This window comes from Cygnus olor, chromosome 9, assembly GCF_009769625.2.
Source record: "Cygnus olor isolate bCygOlo1 chromosome 9, bCygOlo1.pri.v2, whole genome shotgun sequence".
Taxonomy (NCBI): domain Eukaryota; kingdom Metazoa; phylum Chordata; class Aves; order Anseriformes; family Anatidae; genus Cygnus; species Cygnus olor.
The window spans coordinates 2,055,905-2,068,109 of NC_049177.1; the positions used below are offsets into that span (position 1 = coordinate 2,055,905).

The window sequence follows — 12,205 nt, forward strand, 5'->3', positions numbered from 1 at the left end:
TTTTTAAGTCAAAAGTTCAACACTACCTGAGACTTATGAAATAATGCTTGTAAATTACATGCACAAACAGCTAATTGAGCTCTTCCCCAAAGACAGAAGTATGATTATACAAAATCTTCACACCTTCTTAGGAAGAGGAGTCTTCAGAATGGACAACGATTCTGTAATGCAGTCTACAATTTCTTCAGCAGCTTCTGCATTATTTAGACAGAAAACCATTGCATCACCAATATCATTCTTCCGAGGTGTTAATCCACGCAGAATTTCCTCCAATTTATCTCTTTGTCTGAAATAGCAAAATTTTTATACTTTCAATATAAAATGAACAGTACTCAGTAGAATTTCCATTAAATAACGTTCTTGATTTTGCCATCTTCAGGACCAAAGCAGTTTAAAATATTTTTATATTCTACTCCTAATTTTTTTCAATGATTCACAAGCACATCACACAAAAATACACGCACATCACAAACAAAATACAAAAAATTTTCCACTTAAGTCTTGACTATATACAGAAATCAAGGAAAACTAACTAAGGAAGAGCTAATACAGAAGATAAATATTATTGATAAACTAAAGCAAAAAAAGATAATTATTTTAAAACGAAATGAAAATGAATAAATGTAAGGTAAGTAATTTCTGCTGTGGAATTAGAGTAATTAGATTCAGAGAGCTAGTACGAAACAGTTCTTTCAGGTTTTCCCTGAACTTGGTGTATAAAGATCCCTCATAAAAAAAAAACTTTTTAAGCCTTTTCAAAAATAAGATAAATTACATATTAAGGTGTCCAGAACCATAACTCTTATATTTACAATGAAATGAACAAAAACAAAAAAAAAATCCATGTTATGAACACAACTTGAACAAGGATAGTAAAATTTTTTTTTAAAAGTGCATATATTTCCACTACCATAGGCATTCCCACCATGCTTACAATTCACAGCAAAGAACTCTGATCATGTCTCTTCCTGCTAATTACTAACTGCTCCCCATTTTAATTCCTGATAAGCAGCACCAACAAATTTAAGACTGTAATAACCGTTCAACTTCATTCAGTTCTAACAATGCTGAGATAGGCACGACATAACCTCACTAACAGATGGGAATAGAAAATGAGGAAAGCTCTCATCCTCCCCATTCTTTTCAAAGGGTTAATGCCAATTCCACTGAAAAGATCCATTGTTCAAATGAATACAATTCTAACAAAATCCAGAGTATGTTTTTGTATCATCAAAAAAGCATTAATTAAAAAAAATGAGCTCGAGAGCGTTTATTGGTGTCATTCACAGATGACACCAAGCTGCACGATGCAGTCAACCTGCTGCAAGGCAGGGATGCCATCCAGAGGGACCTTGAGAGGCTTGGGAGGGGAGTCCATCCAAACTCGATGAGGTTCAACAAGGCCAACTGCAAGGTCCTGCACCTGGGCTGGGGCAATCCCAAGCACAAATTCAGGCTGGGCAGAGAATGGATAAAGAGCAGCCCTGAGGAGAAGGACCCGAGGGTGGTGGGTGACGAGAAGCTTGACACGAGCCAGCAATGTGTGCTTGCAGCTCAGCAAGCCGCCTGTACCCTGGGCTGCACCAAAAGCAGCAGGGCCATCAGGGCAGGGGAGGGGATTGTTCCCCTCTGCTCTGCTCTTGTGAGACTCTCCCCAGGAGCCCTGCACCCAGCTCTGGGCCCCAGCACAAGGACATGGAGCTGTTGGAGTGAGTCCAGGGGAGGGCTGCAAGGATGCTCAGGGGCTGCAGCCCCTCTGCTATGGAGGCGGGCTGAGGGAGTTGGGGTTGTGCAGCCTGGAGAAGAGAAGGCTGCGGGGAGACCTTACAGCAACTTGCCAGTACCTAAAGGGAAAGGTGGGGAGGGACTCTCTATTAAGAAGTGATGGGACTAGGAGTTAACAGCTTTAAACTAAAAAAAGATAGATCTAGATTAGGCATTAGGAAGAAATTCTTTACTCAAGAGGACAGTGAGGCCCTGGTTGCCCAGAGAAGCTGTGGACGCCCCTACCCTGGCAGTGCCCAAGGCCAGGCTGGATGGGATTTGGACAGCCTGGGCTGGTGGGAGGTGTCCCTGCCCTTGGCAGGGGTTTGGAACTAAATGGTCTTTAAGGTCTCTTCAAACTCAAACTATTCTATGATTCTGTAAATATTATGGCAAGAATGGTAACATTTCAGGGATGACAACTAGAAAAAAAGACAAAACAGGAAAAAAATATGCAGATTAGCATTTAAAAAAAACACTACAAATTGACAGAAATCCATACTCTTCCTTAAGTGCACCCTTCTTGTTCGGTTCCTCCACAAATGCCTCCGTTTCTTGCTCTTCTGACATCCCATGTAAATATGGATTTAACGGTGGTGGCCTCCAAAATGATCCGTTTTTGAACATACGGAAATCTTCTGTCCTCCACTTGGTTGGAGCATCTCCCTATAAAGGGCAAGAGTTTTTTTGTTTGTTTGTTTGTTTGTTTCCATTAAGCTCAAAGTTACAAATTGACAATAAAAATTCTACTTGCCTGAAGAATTGAGTAAAGCTTCCATCTATAATACACATGGGCTGGAGTCTGGTTTTCAAATAAAAACCTAAACCAGAGAACAAAGAGGCACAAAGATGTATTAGAAGTTATTTAACTGAAGAAAATTCAAATATATCCAACTTTTATCCACAATCCCACTTTGGCTATAGAGTGAATTCAAGATAGCTAAAACCACATACATCTAAAGCACAGCTGTACAGAACAAGTGTAATTGCCTCATGCACACATGCATGTACAATCTGCAAAGCAAAGTGTAGAATTCCACAGAGGCAAAACGCTTCTGATAAGAAATTTAGATGCGCAGAAACTCATATGTATACAATTAGGTTACTCAGACTGAATATTAAGTGCCTTGAAATTTTCAACTAGTGAACTGTCAGAACACTCTTACAAGTTCAGAAATAAACAGCCATTTTTAACAGCCAGGTGTTTTACTTGGACCTGCATATTTTCCTTGATCCATAAAATCAAAATGAAACACTTCAACCTTACTATCAATAGAACATTTTTAGAAGGTCATTTATTACTTCCCTGAAAAAGTTTTTCAGACTGCATTTCACAGAAATTTGGAAATTTATATTTTTAAATTCCATTAATGACAAGAGCTGGAAATTCTGACAGCTTCACTACACCAAAGTTTAATCCTAACTGCATAGGAAATTAGGCTCCAGAAAGATGACTGCACATTGAGTTATTCTGCCTGCTTTCGAGGTATGGTGTTTTTTTTGTTTGTTTTTTTTTTTTTTTTAAATATATGCTACTGCCTCTACTGATGACTTGGAATCCCTCAAGAAAATAGGAATTAAGTATTTTGTATATGTATACAAATATATTTTATATTTCACATATATATTTGTATACAATAGTATTAACAACTGGAATAGAATTGTATTGTTCATATAAAACAGCATAAGCATCTGCTGTGTACAGTTTGTTAAATTTAAAACTGCACACAAAGAGACATAGGAAAAACAACTTCTATTAGCAATTCAGAAATGCAAAATATTAGCAACAGCAAAAATTAACTTTTTCAAACCGAAGCAACGTAATAAGCACCTGAACATTGGATTGTTGATTTCTCTGTTCATGATCATGGCTTCAAACATAGGCCCTTCCCGCACAACAAACTCTATCATTCGATGTATCAATGCGAGCAAATTCCTACAACAATAACACAGTTAAAGAAAAATTGATTCAGACCTAACACTATATAAAACTACACTCCATCTAAGATACTATAACTGTGCAGGAGATTATTTTGCTGTATTGTTACAACCGTATAAAAGATAAGGTAACATGGAACATATGATAGCCTTACATCATAGACACGGGCACTCTAAAATAAAAACATGCCTACGAGTGGTAGAGTAATAACTTAGCAGGAGACCTCATTCCTGAATTTCCGCAGCTTAGCCTACAACCATCTCGTGTTTAGTACAAGCATAATGGTCCTTACACATAAAAACGGGCAACGGAGCACCGAAGTGCAATTAACTATTAAAAACTTAGCCCTCTCATCTAAGTTATCTAGAACTAAGGCCAAAAGTGTTAACTGAAGTTCCACAGATGTACAAATGGCTCAATATTGTGCTCAAAAGTAAACACAAATAGTTTTGAATATTCAATAGAAACCGCATTCAGCTTTCAAACTAGTCAAGTATAAAAGGAAAAGTAAATAGCCTCCTTGATGCCAAACAGGGCAGTGGTTTTATTAAATTTAGGTAAACTGGTTTTGGTCAAGACTCAATTATGTGACATAAAATAAAACTGTCTGTCACTTCATGTCATACCACTCAATGTTTCCTTCCTCATACACCTAAGTGAACCAAATTACAATCAAAAAATAAAAATCTGCATTCATTTCATTCAACACTACATCTTGAGACAGGCAAGAAGGATATTTGAAATGCGCTTTTTTGAAGTCGCATTTGAAAATGTGGATCCGTTTATAAGCGTAGTAATAGCTTACATATATAGTGTCATACAAGCAATTTCAGTTTCCAATCTTTTGTATTTTTTTTCCTCAAGAACAAGATCCTAATTTTCCAAATACAGATTACCTACATAAAAAACTTCACAGTACGTGTCCTTTGAATGTGATGCAAACAAAAAAAATACAGATTTTTACATTTTTAGATTATTTTTTTAATGTAACAAACTGATATAGGTTCTGGAAATGTATTGTATTATATTTTCTTTTAGCGATTTAATTATCAGAATTCAAAAACTGTGGCATTGAAAAGGTGAAGAATTTTCTATCACTTCTTCATAATTAGGTGATTATTTTCTACCATGAGCATTCGAAGTTCTGCCACAGGTATAATGAACTAGATTTAAAAAAAATCAACTTTAAAATATTGTAATAATTTAATTGCAATAAACCTGCCCATCCATCTGCAAACTTGGCAAATACTGTGGTTTATGCCAGCTAGCATTAAATTTACATTTCCCTCTCATATCACACATACAAAAAAATGTTACCTACAGCTCAATTTTCCTCTCCTTTTGATTTTTATGATCCCTTAAAATACTGTAAAGAGGACAGTCACAATACTTCCACAACCATTTTATTTAAAGCAGTGTTCTGAAAGTCTAAATACCAAGTCTGTTTTTGTTATATGAACTGTATTTGAAAACATTAATAGGAAAAATTACAATTAGCTTTCAACTCTGAGGTATTACAGTATTTATTTTAAGGCAAGTTCAATATGATCAATCCTGGCTTCCTGTAGAACCATGACACTGGGTTTCATCTAACTGTTCTCTCATTCAGTACAATAAAGTTACTTTAGAGCAGCTTCTGGTTGGACAAGACCATCTGCTTTGGAAAGACCTCAAACGTATTAAAAAAAGATCCAGTACATCCCATAGATGAAAAGAGGGTGTTACATGCATTCTGGCATATAAGATGTTACTACCTGAATTTCTCAGAAAAAAAACTTCGCTGTTTATATGCAACATTTACCTTTTAGTAAGTGCCAAGACACGAATGTTGGAAATTTTCAATAACAGTTTTTAAAGGAGAATAATTAAATGCAATATACCACTGAAGTTTTCCATTATTTTTACATGTTATACGCTGTGTAATACTCTTAACAGTTATCATTAGCATCTTCAAAAGTGATCAGGAAGCCAAGAAAAATGAATGTAATGTATTTTCAAATACAATTCAATTAACATGAGCTTTTCTTACCAACAAGCTTTCAAAACGCTCCAGTAAATAAAATGGAAGCATATTTTTCTCCAAAAGCTAATTACTCTAGAAGGACTGTACAGTTTTACAAGTACTTTCTACTACTATGTTTTTCAAATTAAGATTGCTCCCAGTCTCACTAACTATTCATGTCTCTACTTAACAAAAATTGAAAAAATAGTCCTAAAATTTCATAAGAATTACTAGTCAAAATGCATTTGAGCATTTAATGATAAACACATTAATGTATTACCGTAACTAGCTTTACAAATATTTCTTCCCCACACACACACGCAAAAAAAAAGATTTTGTGACAATTAAAACAGTGTTGTACAAAAAGATGATAGCTTTAACTGCATTTAAAATGTCATTTAGCTTAAGTTGGCCAACAAAAAAAAAGTTTTTCAGTTATAATAAAACCACATTTATTGGAGCCGATCGTACCAATGTCTGGTCAAAAACTGTATACTTTCCCAATCCATCCCATGATGTTTTCCTGGTCCCCCGCTGCCGCAGACAGTTCAGCTGGTGTTGCTCACCAAGGCCAATGTCAAAGAGAATTTGGTAATCTTTTGTGCTTATTTACTTTTAAAACAGTGTTGTGTTCCTGTGTTTGGGAAAAGGTTTCAGCTTAACTGAGCAAGAGTATACCTAGACTAGAGTGAAGGTAGAGGCACTGATGAAAACCAAAACGCAAAAATACCCTTGCACTACAGAACTAACTTATTTGGCAACCGTAATTATTGACTGTTGCACATTTTAAAAACAGTATAAATTAAAACCATTTTTAACTGCACTACAAACTGTACAATTGAAAAAAAGAAATAAAAAGGAAAAAGCACAGCACCACATTGGAGACAGCTGCATCCTAGCTACAAAGTACTTAGAGGTTTACGCCTGGACTTATAAAGCATCACTAAGTTAATCTATTTCTCCCTAGAGTTCACTCATAAAATTACCCTGCAACTATTTCTAGTACTTAAATTCAATAAAAAAAAAGATAATTACTTCAATCTATCCTCAATAAGAAAAAAAAAGTTATTGAGATAAGGATAATAAGACTGTAAAACATCTCTCTCAAGTTTTATGAAAGAACCATTGCTCAGTCAAGCCATTACCTTTTCCTCAACATCACAATTTTTCTTTAAAATTCCGAAGGGGAAATTTTCTATATTTAGATCAGTAATAATAAAGAAAAACATGTACCTTTCTGTTGGGATAACCACTTTGACTATGGCTTGCGACAGAGTCTGTATATGAAGTCACATCAGATAATAAACATAGAATATGTGAGTATTGTTAACAAGTAACAAGCAAAAATATACATATGCAATGAAAATACTACACATCTATCACAAGTTTTGCAGGCAATCACTGCTGTGAAGTTATAGCTAGGCAATTACACAAAATGCAAATGGTTGTGTCAGTGAACCATAAAGGTTCACTAATTGCAAAGTATCAGAACATTCCTGTTAGAATGTACATTGATGTACTGAAAAGGTACTACACTGAATATAATTAAGAAAGGAGTTCTTACGCTTATGAAACGATTCTAAAGTATTTGACTTGGATCGGGTTGGTATTACTTTATTCCCAAGTCTTAAGAAGAAAAATAACCCTAACAATTAAGTGTCATTCAAAGAATCAACAAATTCTTACAAATGTAAATCAAGTTGGTTTGTGATTACGAGATACTTACCCTTCATTTTTATCAGCTAATATTCCAGAAAAGAAAAAGGTTGAAAATGGACTCCATAAGTAGCATAAAATACTTACTCAACGTCCAGATTAATTACCTTCTACACAAAATATATCAACTCCTCTAGTGTAAAAATAATGCTACCCAAATTAAAACGTAGTATTTTCTCTACAGAAAGTAATTTAGATATTGCAATTTGGCAGCCAACAAAAGGGGGGGGACGTAGGAGAAAAATATCCAGGGAGCCTGGAGGGGGAAAATGAAAGCTAGAAGATTTAAAGCAGCACTAAAAATAAGCCAAGACCCAATACATCATATCCTAACACAGACATGAGACAGGCTTCGGAAATTAGTCAGGTTCCCTTGGGCTACAGCAGGGAGCCAGTGAGTTTGTACACTAAGGGCTGCCAAAGTCAGCCTGAACAATGTAAATCTACGAAGTCATTGAAATACTCCCATAGATGTAGTATTTAACAACGAGATATGGCCCAGGGTACTGTAAGTTACCTTCTCAAAATCTTCCTTGTTTTTTGGTGGGGGTAACATTGGAGCATTAGGATTTTTCAACCTCTCCCTAGGCTGGGCATTAAAAGGCAGTCCTGATGGAGGAGGCGGGAGGGTATGCTCCATCATAGAAGGTGGAATGTATATTGGATGTGGTGGTATAGGTACAGCTTTGCCCCAGCCTAGCTTCATTTCAAAGGACATTATCATCTTGCCTGAGAAAAGTAAAAACGGATGTTATAAACTAGTTCTGCATCAATCAAGACTCCTCTGTGCAAGTGCAGTATTTAAGTAATAAATATTAATATTTGCAATAATATTAGAAATTTAACCATTATTCAAAAGTAAAGGACCTATTTATCACCAATTACTGAGAATTACTTCCCGTGCATTAGTCAAATTTATGCACAGAAGTTCATTATTGAACTTGTTCATTATTGGTAAACAACTGCAAATAATACAGATTCCTTCTTTAATGATTCTGTTCTCAGAGCAGAGAAAAAACATTAACTCTCCCTCACATCTCCAAAACTGTTAGCAATTTTACATCTATAATGTAAAGCCCTTGTGTATGCTATAGTTTGATGTCAGTAAAACAGCCATTGTAAACTAAAACCACTGCTAGCGTCCTATCTACTAAAGTTTAAACTCCCAGTATTTCCAATTCTTTTCCTGGATTCCTCAGGAAAAACAGCTGCATTACATCTATCACTAGTCTGACAAAAAACCTGAAGACATGCTTAGTTACTCCTCAATGTTCCTAAAAAGATAATTACAAAACTGAAAAAACTGTTTACCATTTAAATTCTTTAATGCTCTTTCAGCATCTCTCCTGTTCATAAATGCAACAAAGCCACAATTTCTTTCTCTTGCTCTTTCTTCATCAGTTCTTGGCCACATGATTTTAACGCTTGCTAATGGTCCAAAGCGTCCAAATTCTTGACATAACATCTCTTCATTCATCTAGAGGAAGAGAAGTAGAAGTTAGCATCTTGCTGCTATATTTCTAAGCAATTCCATTTCATATTAGTGTCTGCATGTGGAGATTTTAATTCTCTCAGTTTAACAAAAAACAACTCTTCATCAATACCTCACCTATTAAATCTACTGTAGAACAGTAGTAACAAGAAGACTGTGCTTAGTTTAGAATTCAATCAAATTTCTGAGATATGATCCTTCTCACAACGATGTATTAATGGAAAAATAATTTTCACTCAGTATTTTTGCATCTAGTAACGATATTTTAACCTTAGTTTTTGCAGCACCATGTTAAGAGCATTTATTTAAACGAATACTGTCTCTGCAATTGACAACTGTACCTCATATCAGATTAAACATATGCATATGGCTTAAAATAAAAATGAAGGAAAAAAGGCTACTGAAAAAATTTCAGCTGGACCCAAATACACCAAAGCTGCGCTTCACAGCATAGCTTCAACTTACTTGAGGATTAATGTTTCCAAGATACAAATTTGTTGTGCTTGGATCTCCAACATCATGTGACCCTGGTGCATAATCATCCAGTACTATGGTGATAGAGGGGGGGGAAAAAAGTCATAATCCTTGGTACACATTGAAGTGACAACATTATACTGAATGAGAAAAGAATCTGTATTACCACCAGATGATCTGTTTCTTCTTGAAGGAGCATCCACTAAATAAACAGAAAGTACATATAATTTAGTCAACAAATTTTGCAGGCCAAGCCAACATTAAAAAACCAACATCTACTTACTTGAACGACGCTGGCCATCTGAATCTGACTGGGGTGGCTCAAAACGACTCAATCTACCTTTTGTTTTATGTCGTTCATCACGCTCCTCTTGTATTCTACAAAACAAGTTGAACGTAAGTAACAACTTCTTAGTATTTCAGTTTTTATTAAAAACAATCATCATTAGAAATATGAAAACGTTTAATATTTACTAAACAATGAGCTTGTTAAAAACTTCAAATGGCCAGTAGGATTTAATTTTTGTTCAATCGCGTGGGATCTAACCACCAGAATTATTCCAGCTGCATGCTTCCTCATTCATACTGTCAGGGCATTTTAATCTCAAACAGAACTGACAGAGTTTGAGAAGTTTTGTGTTTTTTTGTTTTTTTTTTACAAGATCAGAAATAAGAAGTACGCTCTGAAAGAAGGACTTGAATTCCACATTTAACTGACACAGATCCATTGACTTTTCAGATGACTTTTCAAGATGCAGACAACACCTCAGTGTCTACTTCTACTATTTTTTCTAAGCCTTGTTCTCTACAGGCTGTCACCTTTTACAATGATAAGACAACTCCATTTGACCGTTCCCAGTACATACAAGACCTCATCTCTGTTTATACCTCTAAAGATAGCACTCACACTAGCACACTAGTAACTGCTTGGTTCTTTGTAATCTGGTTTTAAACCCTGGTAACAAAGGTATTGTGTATGAGCAATACAAGACTGTCAATTCATTTACATCAAGTAATAAATAATTTATGGATTTAAAATCCCTCTTGTTTTCTAACAGACATTATTTTATTTTCCATGTCTAACATCAAGATAAATATATTGTACTCAGTTACACTCAATACACGTGATCTTCTTCTGTTGCCTTATATACTTAAAAGGAAAAGAATCTGCTTTTTGAAGCATTAATTCAGCTTGTTTTTTAAAATTATGCAAGAGAAGTACATCTCTAAACGTTAATTTAAAAGTCTCATTTGTGATATAATATAAAAGCTCAATCACATACTACAGTTCCTCTAGATATACTTTTAGAGACACAAAACTTCTTGCTCTTCCTGATTCTGATAGACATTTAAATTTGCAACCAAACATAAACAGCAAAAACCCAAACACACTCATCCCTTATGATATCTACTTTAGTCTTAAGTAATGCAAGAGGCCATGTTCATAAGTGTTATCATTTATAGGCTCACACTGGCTAATCTACAACAGAATTGCATTCCAAGTAATGTAATGGCAGCAGCTGGCAAAGAAACAAACCTGGGTTTCCATTTTTTATCTGGGTAGCTGGCTGGCTGATTCAATCAACACACTTTTCATTCATATTAACTGATCCAAAATCATCTTAGGTAGCAGTGGAAATATAGCCAGTCATTCGCTTACTCTGATCTTTGAAATACTGTAATTTTATTATTATTTTAACCACTCTGGATATTTTTCTAATTAGGAAGGTAGTAATGAATAGTTTCAAAGGTCACAACCAGACAAATGCCACTGACATGCAGAGAAATCCATTCATTCCAACTAGCAGAGTGGACTTTGCTGTTTGTTTATTGATCATTTTTAAAGGCTCTGGTTGATGCTTCATTTCAGCACAGAAGTCTTTTTCAGCAACAGTGGTAAACTCTTCCTAGCACCAATCAGGGTAAGAAAAAGGGAAAAGCATCAAAGAACACCAAAAAGCTAATCAGATGGCAACTAATTATCTACGCAAATCATATAGACCTGTAATGAGCATCTACCAGTGCAGCTTCATGCCCTCTTTAGAAGTATCATTGCCGTTGCTAATGAAGTTGTACCATAACACAAGCCTTTTAGGGAGCAGGGACATTGGGAAACAGGTTAGCAAGAATGATCCTAAACATTGCCTACAAAAACTAGGAGCCAGACCCCCCTCCTTCTTTATTTACAGTAACAGCTAGTGAAACTTACTGCTTTAACTCTTCTTTAAAAAGTTCCAAATTACTCTTTTTCTTCTCCTTCTCTCCTTTCTTCAAGGGCTAAAATTAAAGATATATCAGCCAACATTTGAGCACATGAAATTAAACAAAAACATATAAATGATATTTGTGTAACAACGTTTTAGAAAATTTTCATGCATATTTTACCTACAGCTTTCAAACCAAGTAAACTACAGGAGAAAATAAAAGGAAACAGACGTGAAAACATTAAGACTGAGTGCTAGCAAACACAGCTAGAAAATATAAAATTAAGGATAGCTTAAACTAAACTTTGTTACTTCTGATTACTACCATGCAGCATATGTGATATAACATTGTATACAACACACAAATATAAAATACCTGTGGTGTATTTTGTCAGTTTGGTTCACTTAAAAACTTATAACAGAAATTGATTGCTCTCCTAACAAACCTTCATGCTCTAATTAAATTGATACGTGTGTGTACTTATATATACACACACACATATATATACAAAAAGAATTTACGTATGTGTGTATATACATATATTCAAATATTTTTATCCACAGGCAAACATTCTATGTGAAAACAATTTACTTCTCTTGCTTCTTTTCAGATA

At 35.1% G+C, this 12,205-nt stretch overlaps 1 protein-coding gene across 5 annotated transcripts in view; it reads right to left on the bottom strand.

Annotated features, from left to right (window-relative positions):
• LOC121074477 (U2 snRNP associated SURP domain containing) overlaps positions 1-12,205 on the bottom strand; it is a 44,289-nt gene that overhangs the window by 18,083 nt on the left and 14,001 nt on the right. For 2 of the 5 annotated variants that reach the window (XM_040566560.1, XM_040566558.1), the window contains 11 exons: positions 11,597-11,664; positions 9,671-9,765; positions 9,557-9,589; positions 9,379-9,461; positions 8,733-8,898; positions 7,939-8,150; positions 6,939-6,982; positions 3,596-3,700; positions 2,519-2,585; positions 2,267-2,430; positions 124-286 (listed from right to left, as the gene is read on the bottom strand). In XM_040566560.1, coding sequence (XP_040422494.1) covers positions 124-286; positions 2,267-2,430; positions 2,519-2,585; positions 3,596-3,700; positions 6,939-6,982; positions 7,939-8,150; positions 8,733-8,898; positions 9,379-9,461; positions 9,557-9,589; positions 9,671-9,765; positions 11,597-11,664 — 1,200 coding nt within the window. Of the gene's footprint in view, positions 1-123; positions 287-2,266; positions 2,431-2,518; positions 2,586-3,595; positions 3,701-6,938; positions 6,983-7,938; positions 8,151-8,732; positions 8,899-9,378; positions 9,462-9,553; positions 9,590-9,670; positions 9,766-11,596; positions 11,665-12,205 lie in introns of those variants that run through there. The other 3 variants (XM_040566559.1, XM_040566557.1, XM_040566561.1) reach the window with 2 other exon arrangements.